Below are 23,015 nucleotides of genomic sequence, written 5' to 3'. Positions count from 1 at the left end.
TCGCGGCACTGCCATGAGCCCCATAGAATCAATGTATAAGGACATCTGAAGTTTCGGATGCTCGAACCCCCCGCCATCCAATTTTCCGGACTTTTTGATGCGACGGAAGGTCCTTTGGCTCCTCGCGCAGTGCCCTTGCGCAGGAAATCGACTTGCAGCCGAAGCATATCACTGCTTTGAACCACAACTAGCCAAATCTAGCCATCGCACACCGATTTAGTCTGGCCACGCTGGCTCTGTTCATCGCCGCACTTCCGCTTCCGCCTCCGGCGGAGTTTCCGGAGCGGCACCACTTCATTTGTTTACGTAGGCCACGTTTTGGCTAGCGTGGTGTGTGGTTGTGCTGTTGTGTCAAGTGTGCTCTGCGACGCTAGGCCTAGGTGCTTCAACGCTCGTCTGCGAACTCCACTGTTCGCAACTTGAGGATTTCGTTTGCCTTCGATGGCCCCACTCCGTCTTCGTCGTCCTCGCTGATGGTATCGAAGCGCGGAAAGCAGTACCGTCGGTTAACGATGGAGAAGAAAGCCGCCACTATTAAGCAAGTCGTGAGCGGCCCATCGCAGGCTGACGTAAGCAAGGAGTTCGGCATGGAGCAAGGAGTCAGGTTGTGGGGGATTCAGAAGACTCTGATGTTGAAAATGAGGAGCCAATGCCTGCGCCGCCTACAAGCGCCGAGTTGATGCGAGCACTGTTGTCTCTTTCATCAGTGTACAGTGCTGACATGAGCCTTGCTCAGATCGAGGTGAATATGATCGCATGCAACCGGAACGCCGTGCAAACAACAATCAACAAGTTCTTCAAGCCACTGCAGCAATGAAACTGGCTGCTCGACGATGCACATGTACATAATAAACCGGCAGTCGGCTGCATACAGAGTTTTTGAATGCGTTTTTTTATAGCCACTTCACTGATGCTTTGGCAGGGTTTCGGAAACCTGGTACTTCGCCCTTTACCTCTAGATCCAAGAAAAAAAAAACGAAAGAAAAAAAACTGCGTTTTTAGCATGCATTCATTTTTTCGGACATTTTTACGTTCCCTAGAGGGTCCGAAAAATCGGTCGTTGACTTTAGTTGCCGCAGCTTCCTCCATGTGCTGAAGTATGTGTGCTTTGGTTAATGCACCGTCCGTCTTCCTCATGGAAGAATGAAACAAAATAGGAGAGGCCATGATGTCACGTTTTTGAAGCTGGAAGTACAGCCATGTTGGTGTGCCCTCTGCCTTTGCGCCTCCATCAGCTCGCCGGAACAGATAGGCGCAAGCTTTGAACTTGCATTTCTACGAGCCGCCGGAAGTGTGTACCGTATAATGCGGAATATAGGTCGAGGCGGAATATAGGTCGACCCCCTTACATTGAAGCAAGGAAGTCAACATAAAAATTATAAGGCACAGAACTTCGTTTTATTTAGTGGTGACGCCAGACTCGTCACCTGCTCATCGTTTGAGCTGTCTGAACTCTCGTCCGAAGACGACTGCTTTTCAATGGCTGCGTCCCACAACATGTCATCCTCGGTGCCGTCCAAGGAGTTGCTAATGCAACACTTCTTGAATGCCCGCACCACCATATTGTCGGGCAGCGAGCGCCAAGCCTGTGACACCCATGTGGCCACAGTGGCGAGAGCCAGCCTGCGCAGCCAGCCGGTTGGGGTCGTCGGGTTGTCGCCGGCCATCCACTGATTATATTGTTCACGGACACGGGGCTTTAAAGGGCTTATTGAGCACGATGTCCAGTGGCTGAAGTGTTGACGTCATGCCTCCCGGAATGACGGCGCGGAGTGCCTGCTTCACACCTGCTCGTCTTGAATGCCCGCGAAAGGCATCCAAGACGAGCATGCTCGGACACCGCAGGAGTGCGCCGGGTCGCCGATTCCAGACGGTCTTATTCCGATTGAGCATGAGGGCCTGGTCCATACAGCCCTTTTCATTCACGCGAATGACATCCCGCGGGAAAGCCTCTTTCGGCAGCGTCTTCCTCTTGAATATTATGTATGGGGGCAGCTTTTTGCCGTCTGCAGTACACGCGAGCATCACCGTGACGCGCGAATGCTTGTTCTCCGTAGAAAGAAGCTTGAATTCTTTTGCGCCGCGTTCGCACACTGTGGTGGGCGACAGCATGTCGAACCACACTGGCGTTTCATCAGCGTTGCCGATCTGTCCCAATATGTAGCCATGCTGCTGCCGGAGACGGTTAACATAGCGCTGGAATTCGACCAGCTTGTCCTCGTATGCCTCTGGCAGCTTCTGGCAGATTGATGTGCTCCGTTGAAGTACGAATCCTTTGCGGCGCTTGAAGCGGCGAACCCAATAAATGGAGCCCTTGAATTGTTTCTTGGGCAGTCCGGATTCTCGGGCAATATCAATAGCTTTGATGCGGATGAGTTCTGCTGTCACTGGCAAAATCTGGCATGATGCTCGCGGACGAAATCCGCCACCGTCTTCGAGCTCCGGGTGCACCGCGCCATAGAATAAAGAACCGCGCGGCGCCCGCGAGTTGGGCGGCATCGGTCACCAAGGAGGCCATAACGATGCGGATGCCGAAAGGTCTGCGCTCCTACATGTTGCCAGACGACTATTCAGGTTGTGACAAGGGCCGGTATATAAGTCGAGGGGTGAACTGTTAGTAACATTTTTTGGAAAAAACCTCGACCTATATTCCGCACTATATGGTACTGGTGACGCGCACCAGAACAATGCCTATGAAACTGCACGTGCTTCTGTGTTTTATCGTGGTATGTTGAAGAAGACGATGAAGACCGGCACCACGATTAGCATATTTACTCGATTCTAACACACCCTCGATTATAACACGCAGCCGTTTTTCTTGACCAAAAAAAAAGGAAAAAAGGAAACTGCCCTCGATTGTAACGTGCACACGTTTGCTGTGACCTAAAGAAAGAAAAGTCCTTTACAGTACTGTGGACCTCATTCTTTCTTACAAAAATACAACTTTGTTTCACTTGGAAAAAACATTTACTCTCATTGCACTAAAGTTGCGATCAATAAAAAAGTCGCAGTTTCGCATGAAAGTCAAAGCATCAATTATGACAGCAAATTAGTAGACAGCCATGCGAAAAGTAAGGGTAATAGTTTTATCAGCAGTATCAACTTTTAAATATTCGCTTACTAATTAAATTAACAAGCATGGTGCCACGCGCGCACAAGCATGAACACGTCTCACTCATTGACTGCAGAAACTCTTTCAACGCTGGAGTGAGTAAGTGCGAGAAAATCTACCTTTGTCCGGTCTCTCGCTTCGACGCTAACTAAGCGACGAGAACACAGCGTGGTGCGCCTAGATGTGCAGAATCCTGTCTCCACCGCAGATCGCTTTCAAGATAGGGGCCGCGCAGCCGTGCTGTGCTTAGTAGCCGCTGGTGTAGAACACCTATCCTGTTTGAGCCAGTCCCGCGCGTAAGTTTCAGGAACTCCGAATGCCCGTGATGCGGCCCGATTACCGTCTGTCTCCACATGGGTGATCGTCTTCCTTCTAATTGCAACATTGTGATGAACTTGCCATGTCTTTGCAGTCGGCACTTCCATGCTGATAGAGCAAACATAGAAAACAGGAAGACAGACGGTGTACTACAGTATAATCTCGATAAACAGAAATTGCTTAAACGGAAATCGCTTGAACGGAATTGCTGCTTAAACGGAACAGTCTCCTGTAGTTTGGTTGGTTTGTATTCACACAACATAAAAAAACTTTAGGTAATCACAACTAAAATTTCCGCGTCACCATGTAAATGGAACCGAAAATGAAACTTCTTGGCAGACCGATTGTCAGTTTTTTCCGGTTCTGGCTGTTTCTTGTTTTTAGTCGTAAGCCTCAGCTCGTTGGTAGTCAGCCTTGTTGGCGCAACGAATGAGCAGTTCTTGTGTTGTGTTAGCACAGTTCTTATTCAAGTGGTTCGTCAGTTCAAGTCCCTGAGGTTACAAGGCTTAGCTCCCGCCGCCTCGTTCGTGCCGTCGTGGTGCCATTCCTGCTTCAGTGCCGAGTTGGCGTTTTCCAACATCGGTGGCCTGTAATCACTCGCGAAGTTGAGACCTAGCATGTGTTGTTTCAATGGCGGCACAGAAGCGTGCACACCATGCGCTTACGTTTGAAAAGATGGACATAATTCTTGACTTCGAAAGTGGCTGTTACACGAAGTCGGCGCTCGTGATGAAGCACGGTGTCCCGAAAAGCAGCTTAACAAGGATCCTGTACGACAAGGAGAAGCTACGGGATGTCTTCGAAAGTTCGCGATTCAGGCCCCAGAGGAAGCGTCTGTGACGAGGCGACCACGAAGAACTAGAGAAGTGTCTCGTATTGTGGCTTAAGAGAGCCCGGAGCCAGAACATTCCCATCAACGGACCACTCATCCGTGCCAAGGCAGAAGAGTTTGTCCTTCAACTCGGGGTAACAGACTTCTTGTGCAGTGAGGGCTGGCTGACAAGGTCAGCCAGCCCTCTTCAACAAATGGCTGCTCACCGAGGATGCGCGATTTTTGTGGCAAAAGAGGAAAATACTTTTCCTTGTTGATAACTGCCCTGGACATGGGACTGTAACAGGACTAAAGTCGATTCAGTTGGAGTTTCTCCCCGCTAACACCACGGCACTGTTGCAGCCCAGGGATGAGGGAGTTAAAGCCCTGAAAGTCTGCTTCCGCAAGGGCCTCCTACAGAGGATGCTGGCGTGTATGAACCAGAATAAGGAGTACAAGGTGGACATTCTTGGCGCCATTCATCTTATTGACGATGCCTGGAGGCAGCTGGCTGCTAATACTATAGCAAATTGCTTTAGGCACGTGGGATTTTTATTGCGAAAGCAATACTGCTCGAGGTTTCCGCACTTGGCCGTTGTCCCGGACAATCCACCATTGACCTTTAGCGTGACCTATGTGGGACGTCATGCCAGCTGTGGAAAAGCGGCCCCCCTAACTCGGCTCGTCGCAATCGTCCCAGTGAATCCTCCACGCGCTGCTGCTGTGGGGGAGGCGCTTGCTCTACGTGACGTCATGTCAGCTGTGGAAAAGCGGCCCCCCAACTCGGCTCGTCGCAGTCGTCCCAGCGAATCCTCCATGGTATGTCGGATGATGTGTATAAGGTGAAGCTGCAACGATGTGCTGCAGCTAAGAAATGGCGGCGTGCGGAAGAAATGGATGAAGAGCGGGAACAACATTTAGCTAAACGGTGTGCATATTAAGCAGCTAGGCGAATGCGTTCAACATCTCTTGATCTGGGTGCATCTACAAGTATCATGCATGCTCTCAATGCTGACGCGACTTTGGCGACACCTGATCGTTCGACAGCAAGCCTTATGGATGCTTTAAATGGCGACGACACTGCATCGACATGTTCGATGAGCAGTATGGAACTCTACAACCTGAACAGAAGATTGCTTTCGCAATCCACTAGGCTTAGCTAAGCTAAGCCTCTGCCAATTTTTTGGAGTGACCAGGCATCCGACTTGCAGGATTTGCCTGAATGTGACGGTGAAGATGCCCTTGATAGGCAGGAGGTAGTAGAGCAGTGTGCTTTAAAGGAAATCCATCTCGACTTTGATGAGTACGTGCACATTGATGCTGATATTGTGACTTGCCTTGAAAACACGGTGGAGAGCATTGTTGCTGAGGTGTGTGATGAAGAAGAAAGTGAGCCAGAAGAGGAATCTGAAGGGGTAGCTACCGTGGAGCCTACCACACTTCGAAGAGCAGAATCAGCTGTGCAGTATCTCAAAAAATTTTTTCTGAAGGAACCAGGATCTGAAATGTTTGTCCAAAGCTTAAGTGCCATGAAAAAAACAATCCTAAAGATGCAGTTCCAAGGACTCAAACAAAGCAAAATTGGTGCATTTTTTAGTGCGCAGTGACTAATTGTTGCCAAATAAACTTTGCGAGTGCTGTACCAAAACCTCTTCCAGTTTTCTTCCTTTATGTAGTGCTTAGAGTTCCATAAAATGGTATTAAGAGTGCACGCACATGAATCTGCACTTTTGCACATCTCTCTCAGTAAACGGAACTCCTGTTAAATGGAACTAATTTTTTCGGTCCCTTGGAGTTCCGTTTATTGAGAGTCTACTGTAACTTAAGCCAAGGGAAGCATTGCCTAAGCACACGTACTACAGCACATGGAGAATGCTACAGCAGCTAGGCTCGAAGCGTGTACGAGCAGCCATATTGAAATGCCGATGGCAATATGGTAACACAGATTTAGGGTCATACTCGAGTCTAATGCGCACGCAAATTTTTGACCCATTTTATTTTTAAAAAGTTTGCGTTAGAATCAAATAAATACGGTACTTGAGTGACTCTGTTGCTGGCTGACACACTCACAGACCCAAAACACAACTTCCAAGATTACACCCCGCGCTCCAAAATCAGCTTTTCTTGTGAACAGAATGTGCTGCGAGAAACACACAGACCGAAAAACATCACTTTTTAGAGGCCGAGAGCAGCAGCTAGAGCTTCAGGAGCGCAGTTGCTATGGCAACGTTGGTGTTTGGCACACCAGTCCCAGTGCTCCTTTGCGAAAAACAGCCCATTACATCTGCCACACACTCAATTGATCCGAGTTAGCCGGGGCCTCTCCTACGCTTTCTTTGCGGCTCCTACGAAGTCCAACAAATTGGATGTTGACTGCACTCAACTATATGAATATATAAGACCTTCCGAAATTTCGGACCCAAAAACACTTCACGGTCCGATTTTCTGTACTTTTTTTGCCATGACTGCTGGTCCAAAACGGCATTGATCGAAGCCACCACTGTCGCCATTTTGATTACCTCGCCGCCTTGAACAGGCGCTCTCGCATGCAGGAACGCTAGCAGCCATGGCCACCACCACGGCAACACTGCGTCTAACTATTTTGACATTTGCTACCAAGCTTCTTGCTGTTTGGTGCCATGTTTTTCATAAAAAAAATTCACCGCAGTTAACAATGGCATCGACTCCGCCTTTGTAACCTTCGCCAATGGCTTCGAAGCTCGGTAAGCATGACACATTGCATAATGCCGGTTCCTCCGCCTTTGTAACCTTCGCCAATGGCTTCGAAGCTCGGTAAGCATGACGCATTGCATAATGCCGGTTCCTGAAATTCAGCTTTGCCTCAATAGAGCAGTGTTACGCGGTGACGCTTATGCAAGGTATTGTGGTGAAGCATACCAAGGGTTGGACGAGGCAATTATCATGGGACACAGTACGTGTTCCTTAATTAAACACATGTGCACCCGCTATCTCCTGTCACAGTACGAGTACAGATGTGCCTAAAAAGTATACTGACAGGCCTTCAGAGCTGTTTCAAACATGCCTGTGGCGATTTGAGCCCTTGGGGACAGTAAAAGGCATGCATTTGTTTTTTTGAACTGCTTGATTTTTCGGCTCCTACAGAGTCCAAAAAATCGGATGTTGACTGCACTCAACTATATGAATCGATTTGGGAACATTCAAATAATTCAGTTTGCGAATCTATTCTCTAATGCTTTATTTTTCGTATGCAGTCAACGACTGATTTTTCAGACCCTCTAGGGAACATAAAAACGTCCGAAAATTCGGGCAGTCCGAAAAAATGGACGCATGCAAAAAAACGCACCTTTTTTCTTTTTTTTTTCTCGGATTTAGAGGTAAAGGGCGAAGTACCAGGCTTTCGAAACCCTGCCAAAGCATCAGTGAAGTGGCTATAAAATGAGGCGTTCAAAAACTCTGTATGCAGCCGACTGCCGGTTTATTGTGTACATGTGCATCGTTGGGCAGCCAGTGTTATAGCTGCAGTGACTTGAAGAACTTGTTGATTGTTGTTTGGATGGCCTTCCGGTTGCATGCGATCATATTCGCCTCGATCTAAGCAAGGGTCATGTCGGCACTGTACGCCGACACCGACTTGCTCAATAATGGCAGCTTTCTTCTCCATCGTTAACCGACGGTACTGCTTTCCACGCTTCGATGCCATCGGCGAGGACGATGAAGACAGAGTGGGGGCCATCGAAGGCGAGTGAAATCCTCAATTTGCGAACAATGGAGTTCGCTGACGAGCGTCGAAGCACCTAGGCCTAGCGTCGCAGAGCACACTTGACACAACAGCACAACCACACACCACGCTAGCCAAAATGTGGCCGGCGCAAACAAACGAAATGGCGCCGCTCCGGAAACTCCACCGAAAACGGAAGTGCGGCTATGAACATAGCCAGCGTGGCCAGACCAAATCTGTGTGTGACGGCTAGATTCGGCTAGTTGTGGTTCAAAGCGCTGATATGCTTTGGCTGCAAGTTGATTTCCTTCGCAAGGACGCTGCGCGAGGATCTAAAGGACCTTCCGTAGCATCAAAAAGTCTGGGAAATTGGACGGCGGGGGTTCGAGCATCCAAAACTTCAGGTGTCCTTATACATTGATTCTGTGGGGCTCGTGGCGGTGCTGCAAAGACATCCGAAATATCAGGCATGTCTGAAAATGCAGTCGTTGACTTCATTTGATGAAATACTCTGCTGAGGTCGATGCATTGCACACAGCCTTACCATGGCGCTCAGTTGCTTTCAGAACAAAAGAAGTTTAATTCTAGAGTTTTTACAGTGTGAAACCAGAATCTGATTATGAGGTACAAAGGTCATCCGGGTCATCAACACCAATCGAAACAATTCCTATACCTAACGCCGACAAAAGGAGTGGTGACAAAAGCAGCGCCTATGTGTGAAGATATAGGACCCATTAGCCACTGGAAGGCACGCAGATGGTATCACATACGTGTGTTCAAGCACGCAGATACATGCATTTGCACATGCAGCTGGAACTTTCTTTCAATCTGTGAACATTTATGCATGACTGCAGTAGTTTCCGGCTTGGACGGTTGTTGAAAACACGGATGCATGATCTTGGAACTGATCGCCAGTTAGCCACTTACACGAACATATTAGTGGCGAGCTATCCGTGTGACGGCTTGTGGAAAGCTTGCCAGTCACGTCGGCCAACAGCCAATTTTCGCAAGGGCACACTGCCTTGGCTGTTAGGCCTATTCAGTAGTGCCTCAAAAGTTCAGTCGGGTATGAGTGATAAAAGTTGATGTTTACGCCGAGTTGACTTGTATCTATTCCCAGAGGACACAAGACAAAAGGGAATCAGAAAAACCGTCTCGCAACGAAAGCAAGTGTGCGGGATGGTACGAATGTTGTTCTCCAACGCTATCACCATCTTTGTGACACACCGGAGGAAGCATCTCATCTTGGTGCTGTTTACAGATGCATGGTCTCTTGTCGAGCTACTAGTATTGTCATTGGGTATAATAAGCATTTTGTCTAGTGCGGTAAAGCACATCAAAGCACATCTGTCATTTGGAAGGCACATAAGACATTTGCTATCACCTATTGTCTTGTGCCTTACTGTGCAGATTGTTCTAGCTCATTTGTAATATTATGTCAGTCTTGTGCTGAGGTGCGCATCTTTGTTCTCAATAGCCTACAAAATTTTATTGAAATATTTACAAAAGTAAGTTTCTTGCCTACCCAAATAAATGTTTGCAACATACCATGCATGGTATACCATTCGTTGGAAGGCCGCTCTTGGCTTTGTCTTGCTTTGCTGTTGAGCAGCACTTGCTGATAGCACAGTAATAACAAGCTTCACCAAATTGTCAGACAGTCAGACAGACGCTCGTCGTCCCATGACCAAGAATGATCTCTTTTAATGTACCGTCATGAAATATATACAGACAGAATGGTCACATGACTTGTGTGAGAACTGGTTCAAAGAAATGAAAGCATAGCGCTTATCTTAGCGCGTGTCTGTGGCTCAGGCACACACACACAGTGCGTATCAGGATGACGTCACATCTTCCCCGTTTTACAAGCACTGCGTGCCTACCAAGAAAAGAAAGCACTTTGCAAATCAGTCATCAATGCCGAGTCTTTTCGGCGCTCGTACGACGCGACCGTATCGCGTAGTTCTTTGCTCGGGTCTCGAAGTTTCGTTCGGTGGAAGGGTTCCCTGGGTGTCGCACGATTGCTTAGCCACGATGTCCGCGTTGTCAGTCGTGTCCGTTGGCGGGCTGCTTTGTTGAGGCTGTTCGGCCGGGACGGGACTGGTTTCTCCTCCGCTTGGGAGCAGGAACAGATGGCGTCTGTTTCTGCGTACGGTGCCCCCTGCAGTCTGGACCCAGTAGGATCTTGGTGTTGAGGAAGGACGAAGGACTGTGCCCTCGGCGCATCTGTCTCTCAGCCATACTTGGTTGCCTGCGGATAAACTGGGAAGAGGTCTCGCAGCATGACGTCTGTCAAAATATATCTTTTGTTTCTGTCTGCATTTTTCGTCCTGCTTTTTCCAAGAAATGGTTACCACTCGCGGTTTTAAAGCAGATGGCATGCATGGCACTCGTGAGCGTAAGCGGCGGCTCATTAGCAGTTGCGCTGGGCTATAGCTGGTTGGGCCCGGTGTGTTTCTATAATTCAGCAAGGCAATGTATGGGTCCTGCGCTTTCTTCAGTAGTCTTTTGAGAGTCCCTACCATGCGCTCAGCTTCCCCGTTAGCTTGTGGGTAACGAGGGCTCGTTGTGACATGCTTGAAGCCGTATTTTCTTGCAAAATCAATGAAAGCAGATGAGACGAACTGTGGTCCGTTGTCCGATATTACCGTTTTCGGTATCCCATGCCTAGCGAAGATGCTTTTCAGGTGCTGAATGACCACCTGTGACGATGTTCCTTGATCCAGTAGGGCCAGCTCAGGATACCTGGAATGGTAGTCAACAACAACAAGATAGACAGCTCCTTTCATTTCAAACAAATCAATTCCGACTTTCTCCCATGGAAGCTCCGTTGTTTCAGATGGGATCATCGGTTCGGAAAATTGGGTGCGCTCTGCAGCACAAATTTGGCAGTTGGCTACCGTTGTTGCAATTTCCTGGCTAATTCCCGGCCACCAGACTGATTCCTTGGCGTTTGCGCGGCAGCGGGCAATACCTTGATGCGCTTCGTGGATTCTCTGAAGCATTTCTTTCCGCATAGATCTTGGGATTACTAGTCTGGCGTCCTTTAGAAGCAACTGCTTGCAAACCGTGATGTTGCCACGATGCGCCCAGAATGGTTTCAGAACTTGCGGTAGCCGATCCTTTGTGGGCCAACCTTGCATGCAAGCTTCGAGCAACGATGCGCACTCGGGATCCGTTGCCTGCTCTGAGCGTATGCAATCGAGCATGTCATCTGAGAGCGCATATCGTACGACTCCATCCACGTGAGCCGAGACTTCAGCTTCAGACAATTCCCCGATAGACAGTCTCGTGTTCATCCCTCTGGCTCGAGAAAGAGTGTCCGCTGTAGCGATGGTTTTACCAGGGACATGTGTGAGCGTGAACGATGTGGGGATCGCACGCGCATCCCGATATCTCCGGAGCGGCCACGCGGTTATCACGCGATAATCACGTGCTCGCTCGCGGAGGGTAGCGTGGAGAGGGCACCTTCGCCACTCCCGCTGCTCTTCGCGCCTGGCCGCGACGCTGCAGCCAAGGCACCCCGTTCCCTCCTTTCCCTTTCTTGGAACCGGGGAGTCTCTCTCCGCCGCTCGGGAGAAGCGCTATTCCCCCGAGGCCCGTTTGTCTCACGGTGGAAGAGCTAGCGAACGGCCGCATCTCAAATCCGCCGCTGAGACCGCCGCACGCCGTCCCCCCTGTTGCGCCCGGCCTTTGTGTGCGACTCACCGCCCCAGGGCCCGAGCGCGGAACCACTTTGGGTGAGCTGAACTCTTATCAGCCTCTTTTGTGGCTCCCACATTGTGCGGTTTGTTTCACCCCAGACGTGCGGAATTCTCCGCCGCTGCGGTTGTGTTTTGTGCTGTATTTGTATGTGTTGTGGCTGTTGTTGTCTGTTGGAATCAGTGTACACCAAGGTGAATAAACACCTTAGGTCGAGACTCACCCTGTCCCCACTGGCCTGAACCCGCCGTGGTCGCAACTCACTGCGAACCGCGGGTTAGGGGTCACAGCTCTGACTGCTAGGGCTGCTGCGAAAGTGCTAGGGAGCGACTGCCGCTCCGCCGGCGCTGTGCGATCCAGAGAAGGGTCAGGTGCGCACGCGCGAGCCTGAGTAATACCCCTATATTTGGCGCCCAACGTGGGGCCAGAGGTGTGACAGGTTGAGTCTGTTTGTGTAAGTGATTGCCACGACACGAACGAACCATGGCAGCATACGGGGCTGATTTACAGCCGTTGTATACGCTGTCGCAGGTTGCTACCAACAGGCAACAATTCGAAGCGGCGGTAACTGCTACCGCTCAGTCATGCCCTGCGGCGAACACTAGCCCTGGGAATTTGATAAGCTTCGAAGAGGGTAGCGCGACACATGAGGCGCTCTCTCCGGCAGGATGTACCCTTGAAGGCGTGAGGCACATTACGCCGAACCCTTCGCCACTGTTTGCGGAGAGCATGGAGCCACTGCGGCATACTTGCTCGACGCGTTCTGCTCCTGTGCCAGGCATTACTGGCCAGAGCGAGCCTCGTACCCTTGAAGGCGTGAGGCACATTACGCCGAACCCTTCGCCAGTGTTTGCGGAGAGCATGGAGCCACTGCGGCATACTTGCTCGACGCGTTCTGCTCCTGTGCCAGGCATTACTGGCCAGAGCGAGCCTCAACAGGCGCTGTTGCAGGATGCGATGCGCTTGATTGAGAGGTTGACAGGTGCCGTGCAGAACACTCTGCTGACATCTGCCGCCGCTGCTAGACCGAGAGTGAGGGTGGACTTACCCACCTACAGCGGGTATCATGATTCAGTTAGCGTCAACGAATACCTCGATCGCGTGCTGACTTACCAGCGCGCAACGGGGCTGTCCGATGGCGAGATACTGGAACGCGTCGTACCAGTGTCGTTAACTGATCACGCTGCCCGCTGGTTCCGGCTTACTGGCTACCGGTCTAGCACGCTGGCTGAGTTCCGAGCGGGATTACGCGAGGAATTCCTGCCCGCAGATTACGAGCGTCGTCTGCGGCGCGAGTTGGAGCTACGTACTCAGCATCCGGACGAATCCTTGCTCGAGTACGTCAGGGCGATGGACGAACTTTATCGTACCGCTGACCCTACCGCTCCGAACTGCGATAAGGTGGAGAGAGTCACACGACAAGCTCATCCCACCTTCGCAGCGTACCTAAGAGGCAGCAAGTTCAGGGATTTGGATGAGCTGGCCTCGGAGGCAAAGCGCATACAGGCGGACATACTCGCCTTGCGCTCATACCGACCTCCACCCCCAGCGTCGAGGGCACTTGAGCCGCGATGCGCGTGGAACGGGGACACTTTTCGCACTCGTTCCGGTGGAGATGGTGTGGTTGCTTTCAGTGACGGACCACTGAGAAACGGTTGGGGCTTATCTGACCGGGCTCTCGATCCGTACACTTATGCCATGCGTGCAGCATGCGCTGCCGATGGCCGAGGTATGCAGAATCGTGGTCGATATGCCGGCTCGATGATGCGAGAGCAGAGCGTGCCTGCAAGGGAGCAGTCGATACAGAGGAATAACGGTCAAACGGCGCGAGGCACTGGACGCCAAGCCCGTCAAAGGCCGGCTCTCCTCTGTTATCGGTGCAACCAGCCGGGGCACTACGCCCGGGATTGCAGACAGCCTGCGAACCGAGAGCACGCGCTTTCGGGAAACGAGCGGGGCCGCCGGTGAGCAATGCTGCATGGCCGGCGGCGGTTACAGCGGTGAGAAGTGAGACACATGAACTCCTTGCCCCGCTGGCTTGTCGTTTTGGATTACCCAGCGACACGCCAGTCCCGCTCATAGAGGTTACAGTCGCCCGGCGCAGGTTTTTTGCGCTGTTAGACACAGGAGCAAGCGCTTCACTATTTGGCGACGAGGTATGTGAACATCTCCGTCGGAGCGCTGTCCGACTGAGAGAGAGTAAAGTGACCTTCCGACTGGCCAGCGGCACGGCACACGCGAGCTGTGCTGCTAGGCTTGTGGTGCGGTGGGAGAAGCGGGTGAGGCGACAGCGCCTAGCTCACCTTCCCGGCCTGTCGGTTCCTATAATTCTTGGTAGAGATTTCCTCGCCAAGACGGGCATTGTTATTGACGTCTGCAACGGAGGATATAGGGAGCGAGCATGTGGCACCCTGAAACCTTTCGTTTCATTTCAAAAAGCGTCAGAGACAACTTCGTTCGATGATGCTTCGCGCGCAGACCGACCAAACGATTTCCCGAAAAGGTCCCTCAGAACGGTTGCGGCCGGGTCGAAATGCCGTCCGGCCAACCGCGCTGAGAAAAGAGGCGCGGAGGGGAACTGCTCCCCTCCCGCACAGCCCGTAACCCCCGCTGCGGTGGCAGACTGTGCCGCAGTGAGGGGCGAACGATACCACCCGCTGCTGGACGACTCAAGCAGTTTGTCGGGGGAAGAAAAGGCTCGCCTCTCAGCGCTTCTGACTGAATATGATGCCGTATTCACAGAGCGGCCTGGTTGCACTGCGCTATACAGGCACAAAATTGAGACAGGCGACGCCTCTCCGTGGAAGTGTAATCCTCGGCCGGTGAGTTTGGCTAAGAGGAAAGCACTAGACAGCGCTCTGGACGAACTGCTCGATACAGGCGTTGTTGAAAGATCGGACAGCCCATGGGGTTTTCCTGTGGTGTTGGTTCCTAAAAAGGATGGGACGCCCCGCCTTTGTGTTGACTATCGCCGCCTGAACGAGGTGACACGCAAGGACGCATATCCGCTTCCTAGCATTCCCTCGATCGTATCCAACGTTGGCGGAGCGAAGTACTTCACTACGCTCGATGCAAGCAGAGGATACTTTCAGGTGGAGGTAGATCCCAGTGACCGAGAGAAGACTGCCTTCACTTGTCACAGGGGACTTTTCCAGTTTACCCGTATGCCATTCGGACTTGTCGGTGCGCCTGCAACTTACCAGCGCCTGATGGACCGTGTCTTGGGTGACGCAAGGTGGCACCACGCTCTTGCTTACCTGGACGATGTTGTGGTATACTCGCGTACCTTTGATGGGCACTTACGCCATCTCAGGGACGTGTTGGAGCGTCTGAGGTCTGCGGGGATAACGCTAAACCCGACCAAGACCCAGATTGCGGCAACCCGAGTAACGCTACTGGGGTTTAAACTGGATAACGGACGCCTTCTACCGTGTGATGACAAGGTTCAGGCATTATTGAACTACCCGTCACCGGAAGACATAGGCGGACTGAGACGCTTTTTGGGGCTGGCGAATTTCTATCGACAGTTCATCCCAAACTGCGCTGCACTGCAAGCCCCCTTGACAATGCTGTTGAGGAAAGGTGAGCAGTGGAGGTGGGGTCCCGAGCAAGAGGAGGCACTGCGCAACCTCGTAAACGCGCTCGTGGAAACCACCGAGTTAAGGCTACCTGATTTGAACAAAGAATTTGTCATTCATACGGACGCCAGCGACCTTGGCCTAGGAGCGGTTTTGCTCCAACAGCACGAAGGTAGTTTGCGCCCGGTAGCTTTTGCCAGCCGCTCTTTGACTGCCGCAGAGAAAAATTACTCCGTGACCGAAAAGGAATGTCTGGCGATCATTTTCGCTCTCAAAAAGTTTGATTACTATATTGATGGAGTCCCATTCATAATTGAGACCGATCATATGGCATTAACTTGGCTTAGGCGCTTAGGAGAGCCGAGCGGCCGGCTCGCGCGATGGGCACTTCTCCTGCAGCGATACGATATTACCGTTCGCTACAGGAGAGGAAAGAACAACGTTGTGGCGGACGCACTTTCGCGCGCGCCCGTTGACTGTGAGAAGAGTGATATTACTACTCAACTCACCTCGCCCGAAACTGAGCTTGAGAGCGGACTAACCGCTGCGACGATTGAGGTTGTCAGGAGGGGTAATATTAATACCCATCGTGACCCCTCAGTGACTCAGCCTAAGAGTAGAGTAACTGCTACAATGCTCGACGGCGCTGGTCCCGAAGGAAGGGCGGATGAACCCCCTTCTCAGGACGAAAGCGTGAACCACTTGGACTGCGTCAGTTCTGTGGGGAGCGTGTTCGGCAGAAAGGAGCTGTTAGAGGCACAGCGGGAGGATCCATTTTGTAAGAAAGTGTTTGAGGGGCTCCGGGAGCCCGGCGGCGCGGCCGCGGCGCACATGGACGCAGCTGGTATTGCTGTGGGTGCGCGGCGCTCTGAAACAGCTGGTAATGCTGTGAGCGCGTTGGATTCCTACCTGCTAGACTCTGACGGCGTCCTGCTGAGATACATTCCCGCGGAGAAGGATACACACGAGTCCTTCAAAGCGGTGATTCCACGCACGCTGAGAGGAGCACTTTTACGCTACTTTCACGATACGTGCCTGGCTGGGCATGCGAGTGGCCCTAAGACTTATCTAAAGTTGTGCCGCTTTGCTACCTGGCCTGGAATGAAGCGGGATGTGATGCGCTACGCCCGCTCTTGTAAGGTGTGCCAACGCGTGAAGCCGCGTGGTGGACGCCCACCCGGGCTCATGCAGCCGATCAATAGCCGAACACCGTGGCAAATTGCGGCATGTGACGTCATGGGGCCTTACCCCAGGACACCGAGCGGGAACCGATTCCTTCTCGTAGTCACAGACCATTTCAGCAAGTGGGCGGAATTGTTCCCCCTGCGGAAGCTGACGGCACGCGTTATCATGGGAAAGCTGATCGAGGTGTTTACACGATTCGGCTATCCTGAGCAGCTGATAACGGACAATGCGTCCTACTTCACTGCCAAACTCTTCGTGGACTCTTGTGCAGCTCTCGGCATTAAGCACAGGAGAAAAACCACGTACCATGCCCAGGCGAATCCCACTGAGCGTGTGAACCGCAACATCAAGCACATGCTAGTTGCATTTGCGGGGACGCACAATGAGTGGGACGCTTGTCTTCCTGAAATTGGATTTGCTATCAGGTCGACAGTGAATCGATCGACTGGGTATACACCCGCCACCCTCAACCTTGGGAGGGAGCTGTTGAATCCGGTTGAACTTACTCTACAGGAACGAAGCAGCACGGAACTGGTTGTTTCGTCGACACGCGCCGATTATGCGACTGGGCTGCGCGCGAAGGTAACGGAGGCTTTACGAAAAGCGCGACGGAACCTGAGCACTGCACGTGCCGAGCAGAAAGCGCAGTACGACCGCTCTCATCGGGAAGTTCAGTACAAAGTGGGCGACCTGGTGTTGAGACGGAATCACGTCCTGAGCGACGCCAGTAAGAAATTCTCAGCTTCTCTGGCGCCGAAATGGACAGGACCGTACCGGGTGCGAGAGACTGTCTCTTCGCTGGTGTACAGGCTGGCGGACTTGAAGCTAAGACCGATCAGCCGACCGGTGCATGTCTGCGATCTCAAACCCTACTATGACAGAGGGAACGAGTGGCCCGAGGAGAATGCTCCCCCGCGCCCGCAGGCAGCGGCATCGGGTGGCACGGCTCGAGGTTCGAGCCCGGTGCGGCATTATAACTTGCGATCTCGGCAGAACTAACTCTGTCCGGTTCGCGGAGGCTATTTTATTGTGCGTGATATCGGACGGAATGCTCCTCCGATGTCTAGCATGCAGGCTTCCAGAGCGAGCACGTGCTTTCTCTTTGGAAGAAGCGAGAGGGGCTAACAGAATTGTCGCAGCAGCAGACCGCCCGTCGGGAGCCGTGAAACAACCACCAAGCAAAAAGGAAAGACCATCTCCACTCCTGGTGGGGACGAGCAGGCCGCAAGCAGTCAGCAGCGCAGTGCGGGCAACAGGCGGCGAGAAAACATCCTCCGGCGGCTAACAGCGAGGTGAGAGGTGCAGCGGGCGACTTCCGGTCCGGAATGGTCGCAGCGGCGCAGAATTCGCCGAACCGCACCGCACAGCTCCGCGACCGAGTTGCAAGCCCCGCAACCAAGCATCCAGTCTCAAGGCCGAGCGTAGACTTCTCCCGCAAGGACAGAGTGGACCCCTGCTGCGCAGCGAGGTGCAAGCCATCGTCGGGGTGGGTCGGCGCGCCTTTGCCGATCTTGCGTGCCGACACCCGCGAGGGGGCGAGCTGTGTCGGAACGAACCGGAAGAAAAGCGTTCGACCATACCAGAGGGCATCGACCATACCAGAGGGCATCGACCTCCGAGAACATCAAAAGAGCTGTCCTGCGCCATATCGAGGCTGGTTCGGGGATCGCGTCAGCGTAATCGAGGCAGCCAAGAAAAATCCAGGGACCCTTTCGCCACCACGGACCCGGCACGTCCGACTGGGCAGGTGACGCCGCCGAGACGCAAGATGACCCGGACCCAGCGCCCTTCTTGCCTCCCACTGCATCCCGCTGCTGTCAAGCTGCTCCGTACCATCCTCCTACGTTCCGGCCTGGCTCGCGACCACCTACACGGCGACAACGACGGTCTGCAGCTAGAGCTGCTCCCTCACCAACATGGATGGACTCAAACCGTGTTGCTGTCGGAGTAGCATGTCCCTCTCGCAGGAAAGCCTCAGGTGACGGCGGCCTCTTAGCGGCTAAAGGGTTATTTTAAGGAGGGGGGGATGTGGGGATCGCACGCGCATCCCGATATCTCCGGAGCGGCCACGCGGTTATCACGCGATAATCACGTGCTCGCTCGCGGAGGGTAGCGTGGAGAGGGCACCTTCGCCACTCCCGCTGCTCTTCGCGCCTGGCCGCGACGCTGCAGCCAAGGCACCCCGTTCCCTCCTTTCCCTTTCTTGGAACCGGGGAGTCTCTCTCCGCCGCTCGGGAGAAGCGCTATTCCCCCGAGGCCCGTTTGTCTCACGGTGGAAGAGCTAGCGAACGGCCGCATCTCAAATCCGCCGCTGAGACCGCCGCACGCCGTCCCCCCTGTTGCGCCCGGCCTTTGTGTGCGACTCACCGCCCCAGGGCCCGAGCGCGGAACCACTTTGGGTGAGCTGAACTCTTATCAGCCTCTTTTGTGGCTCCCACATTGTGCGGTTTGTTTCACCCCAGACGTGCGGAATTCTCCGCCGCTGCGGTTGTGTTTTGTGCTGTATTTGTATGTGTTGTGGCTGTTGTTGTCTGTTGGAATCAGTGTACACCAAGGTGAATAAACACCTTAGGTCGAGACTCACCCTGTCCCCACTGGCCTGAACCCGCCGTGGTCGCAACTCACTGCGAACCGCGGGTTAGGGGTCACAGCTCTGACTGCTAGGGCTGCTGCGAAAGTGCTAGGGAGCGACTGCCGCTCCGCCGGCGCTGTGCGATCCAGAGAAGGGTCAGGTGCGCACGCGCGAGCCTGAGTAATACCCCTATAACGAGTACCGCATAAGACGCATTCTGAACCTTTGGATTCTTGGTGGAAGAGAATCGAGAGGGTCGCGACCCAGTAGTGGAAGGAGGGGCTTGTGGTCTGTCTCAAATAAAAACGTGAGGCCTCTCAGAAATTCGTCGAAGCGTTCTGCTGCCCAGGTCAAAGCCAACGCTTCCTTCTCTATTTGTGAATACCTCTGCTCTGTTTTTGTGAGCGATCTGGAGGCATATGCTATTGGACGTCTTTCGCCAGATGGCTGATCCTGGAGCAGTACAGCGCCAAGTCCTTGCGAAGACGTGTCCGCCGAAACGATTGTTGAATACAAGGGGTTGTACCTTGCCAGGCATCTGTTAGAGCTGAGAGTAGTCTTGATCTTCTCAAAAGCTTCCTCTTGTTGAGTTCCCCAACACCAGTCGCTGTCTTTGTTGAGGAGGCTGCGTAAAGGCGCAGATATAGACGCAGCATCAGGAAGAAACCTTGCGAGGTGGTTCATCATGCCTAATAAGGAACGAACCTCAGCGACGTTTTGGGGTCGAGGCAACTCCTTGATTGCTCTGATCTTCTCAGGATCTGGGCGCACACCATTGGCGTCAAAGATCATGCCCAAAAATGCTACTTGCTCAACAGCGAAACAACATTTTTCCTTGTTAAGGGTTACTCCTGTTTGATCCAGTCGGTCGAGCACGTTCCGAAGGCGGTTGTCATGTTCCATTTTGTTCTTGCCGTACACCAGAATGTCGTCCATGTAGTTCAGTACGCCGTCTAGGCCTTCGATGACCTGCGAGAACTTTCTTTGAAAAATTTCTGGTGCGGATGTGATCCCGAACGGCAACCTGCGGTAGCAGTACCGCCCATACGGCGTTATAAAAGTAGTGAGCTTTTGACACTCTTCGGAAAGTTTTATCTGGTAGAATCCAGAATTCGCGTCCAGTTTAGAAAAGACCTTGGCTTCCTGGAAGCTTCCCATAACTTGCTCTACCGTTGGTAGCTGATGACGCTCGCGTCTGACAAATTGGTTCAATTGAGTTAAGTCGACGCATATCCTTACTGCTCCAGACGGCTTCATTACGGGTACAATAGGAGCGCACCATTCTGTCGGTTCCTCGACCTTTTGTATCATTCCTTCTCTCTCTAGCCTGTCCAGTTCTTCCTTGACTTTTTTCTTCATGGGAATAGGAATCCGTCTGGGTGTAGACAGAGCGTACGGTGTTGCATTGGGAACGAGACGTATGGTATGTTCTCCAGATATGGAACCCGTGCCTTGGAATACCTTAGGATACCTGCTTACGATGTCGTCAGCAGTTGCTAAGTCGTCTAGGAAGCGAACGATTCCCAGGGCTTTGATAGCTGGTAGTCCCAACAAGGGTGTGCGCAAGTTATGCACGACGTAGATGGTCTGCTTCGAACGGTTGTCTTTCCAAGCTACTTCAGCGTCAAACTTTCCTATCGTACGAATGCTTGCACTGTTCGGTCCTTTAAGATCACCTGCTTTGTCCAGAGAACGCGGAAGTAAAGGAAAATTTTGCCCGACGACTGTCACTTCGGCTCCCGTATCTACTTTCATGCGGAGCTTATGATCGTTTATCAGTACCGTGACGAAGTGCTCAGATGGTGTGTTCGCAGATCGCTCGACCGTGCCAAGAAATTTATCAGCTTCGGCAATGTCGTCAAGATTCCCGTCTGCTCGTCTCTTTTTACGCCTTTTCGAAGTGGCCCAACGTTCGGCAAAACCTGCATCTTTCTTGTTTCGCTGGACAACTGTTTCTCGGATGAAATGGTCCGGCGCAGAAACTGCAGGACTTTTCACGATAAGCTGGCTTGTGACCGCGTGTAAACTTTTTGCTCTTTCCAGGGGTTTTCTCTGACTTTACTGCGGCGACGCAAGCTTCTGGGATAGTGCCCTCGTGCTCTTTTAGCTCGGCTTGCTGTTTCTTCACCGTTTCGCTTGTACGCGCTTTTGCCAAAGCGGTGCTCAGCGTGAGATTAGGATCCATCTGTAGCTCTTCCGAGAGAAGGTGGTCTCGTAGTCCTACTACGAAGCGGTCTCTTATTAGGCGTTCCTTCATTTCTTTGAACTCGCATCTGTCTGCTAGCCTGTTAAGCTCGGTTGCAAACTGGTCTACTGTTTCCCCCAGCTGTTGGCGGCGTAGATTGAAGCGAGCACTCTCGTAGACTGTGTTCTTGGTATGGACGAAATAGCCCTTAAATTTTGACTTTACGAGGTCGAAATCCTCCATTTCTTCGTCTTTGACGTTTAGCGACCGAAGAATCTCCCGTGACTTTCTGCCCATTGTATAGAGAAGAGTCCTTACTTGTACTTCGTCTGGTTTCTCATGTAGTCCGGATGCGAATCTGTAGTCGTCGAATTCGTCCATCCAGGCGGGCCAGTCCGCAGCGTTCTGGAAGTCGAAAGGCCTAGGAGGCTTGATTCCTGCCATGCTGAAGCGTTGCTTGACGACTGTCACCGGGAGGACTTGCTCTTGTGGAAGCAGGCGCTCGTTCGCTTCTTGACGGGCTGCTGCAGCGCTACATCGTAGCCAGCTTTGAGATAGCCACTTCTGACACCATGTCAGACAGTCAGACAGACGCTCGTCGTCCCATGACCAAGAATGATCTCTTTTAATGTACCGTCATGAAATATATACAGACAGAATGGTCACATGACTTGTGTGAGAACTGGTTCAAAGAAATGAAAGCATAGCGCTTATCTTAGCGCGTGTCTGTGGCTCAGGCACACACACACAGTGCGTATCAGGATGACGTCACACAAATGGCTACAGGCTACTGCTGTAGTACACCAAGTGTTCCAAAAAATATGGATTTGTCTGCCCAGAAACTGCTCCAAAATGCTGGTGTGGCTGCTCCTAAACTGCTCCAGAACGACATTCTGCCTGCTCCAAAAATTGCTCCAAACCCTAAACCGGCTAGACCACCACTGATTATGGACACTGCCTGTGCAAGTGCGCCTATGCATTACTGTACAATATTGTGCAACGCTCCACATTATTTTACAGCACTTTACAGGAACTGAACAAAGCCTGTTGAGGCTCCAGCGCCATTTGGAAGCACGCTAGACCACCTCGCTTCCACAGAAATGCTGGTTAAATGCAATAATGAAGTACGAGGAGGCTTCTGCTATCTCTGTGACCTGACAACTATTGCTTTGCAAGCCTAAAGAATGCATTAAAAAACCAACCAGGTGTCGGCTGTATTGAGTAAAAACAAAGGCTCCCTGTACATTAGCAACTTACCCGATTTCACATTTGCGAAGCTACTGCTTTCCCGCATAGCATCAGCATTACTGTGGCTGATATTGAAGTCGGCAAGTTTTCATAATTTTCGTGTGTGATCTGACATATAAGAGTTGAGCACAAGGATCCAGGTGCATATATTATACAGTGCAGTCCACTTATAACGATACCACATGTAACGATATATCGGTTATAACGATAGGTCAACATGAGAGTATAATTTTATGCATTAGGTCTATGGGGAAAAAAAAACATTTATAACGATAGGTTATTCACCGCATATCGGATATAACAATAAAAATTTTGCCGTCTGGACAGCGTTTTCCGTGCCAAATAATTGTAACATTTGCGTTGCTTAGTTCCCTGAAACGAACGATGTCGAGACGAGGCGATGTTTACCTCCGTAAGTTCGCATCTGCTGCCATTACCACGCAGAGCGACCCGCCCCGCCCGCGCACCAGAGAATAGCTGAGTAGGCAGCGCGCCACAAGATGGCCCTAGCTGCTTCATGCATGTCGGCCACAGTCACTCCGAAAGAGAGAGAAAGAAAAAAAGAAGCTACAAGCAAAGCGGCGCAGTGCCGTCGGTACCGCGT

At 52.0% G+C, this 23,015-nt stretch overlaps 2 protein-coding genes across 2 annotated transcripts in view; one reads left to right on the top strand and one right to left on the bottom strand.

Moving 5' to 3' along the window:
- The window catches only part of Prp8 (pre-mRNA processing factor 8), a 397,724-nt gene that overhangs the window by 26,257 nt on the left and 348,452 nt on the right, over positions 1-23,015 (top strand). The window lies entirely within an intron of this gene.
- LOC139056469 (uncharacterized) lies at positions 20,864-21,762 on the bottom strand. The gene has a single exon (XM_070534718.1). The coding sequence runs from the start codon at positions 21,605-21,607 to the stop codon at positions 20,864-20,866; it is 744 nt and encodes a 247-aa protein (XP_070390819.1). The 5' UTR covers positions 21,608-21,762.

Source organism: Dermacentor albipictus, chromosome 2 (assembly GCF_038994185.2).
Source record: "Dermacentor albipictus isolate Rhodes 1998 colony chromosome 2, USDA_Dalb.pri_finalv2, whole genome shotgun sequence".
Lineage (NCBI taxonomy): Eukaryota > Metazoa > Arthropoda > Arachnida > Ixodida > Ixodidae > Dermacentor > Dermacentor albipictus.
The sequence above is the reverse complement of the archived record's forward strand: the minus strand, read 5'-3'. Positions and strand labels throughout refer to the sequence as shown.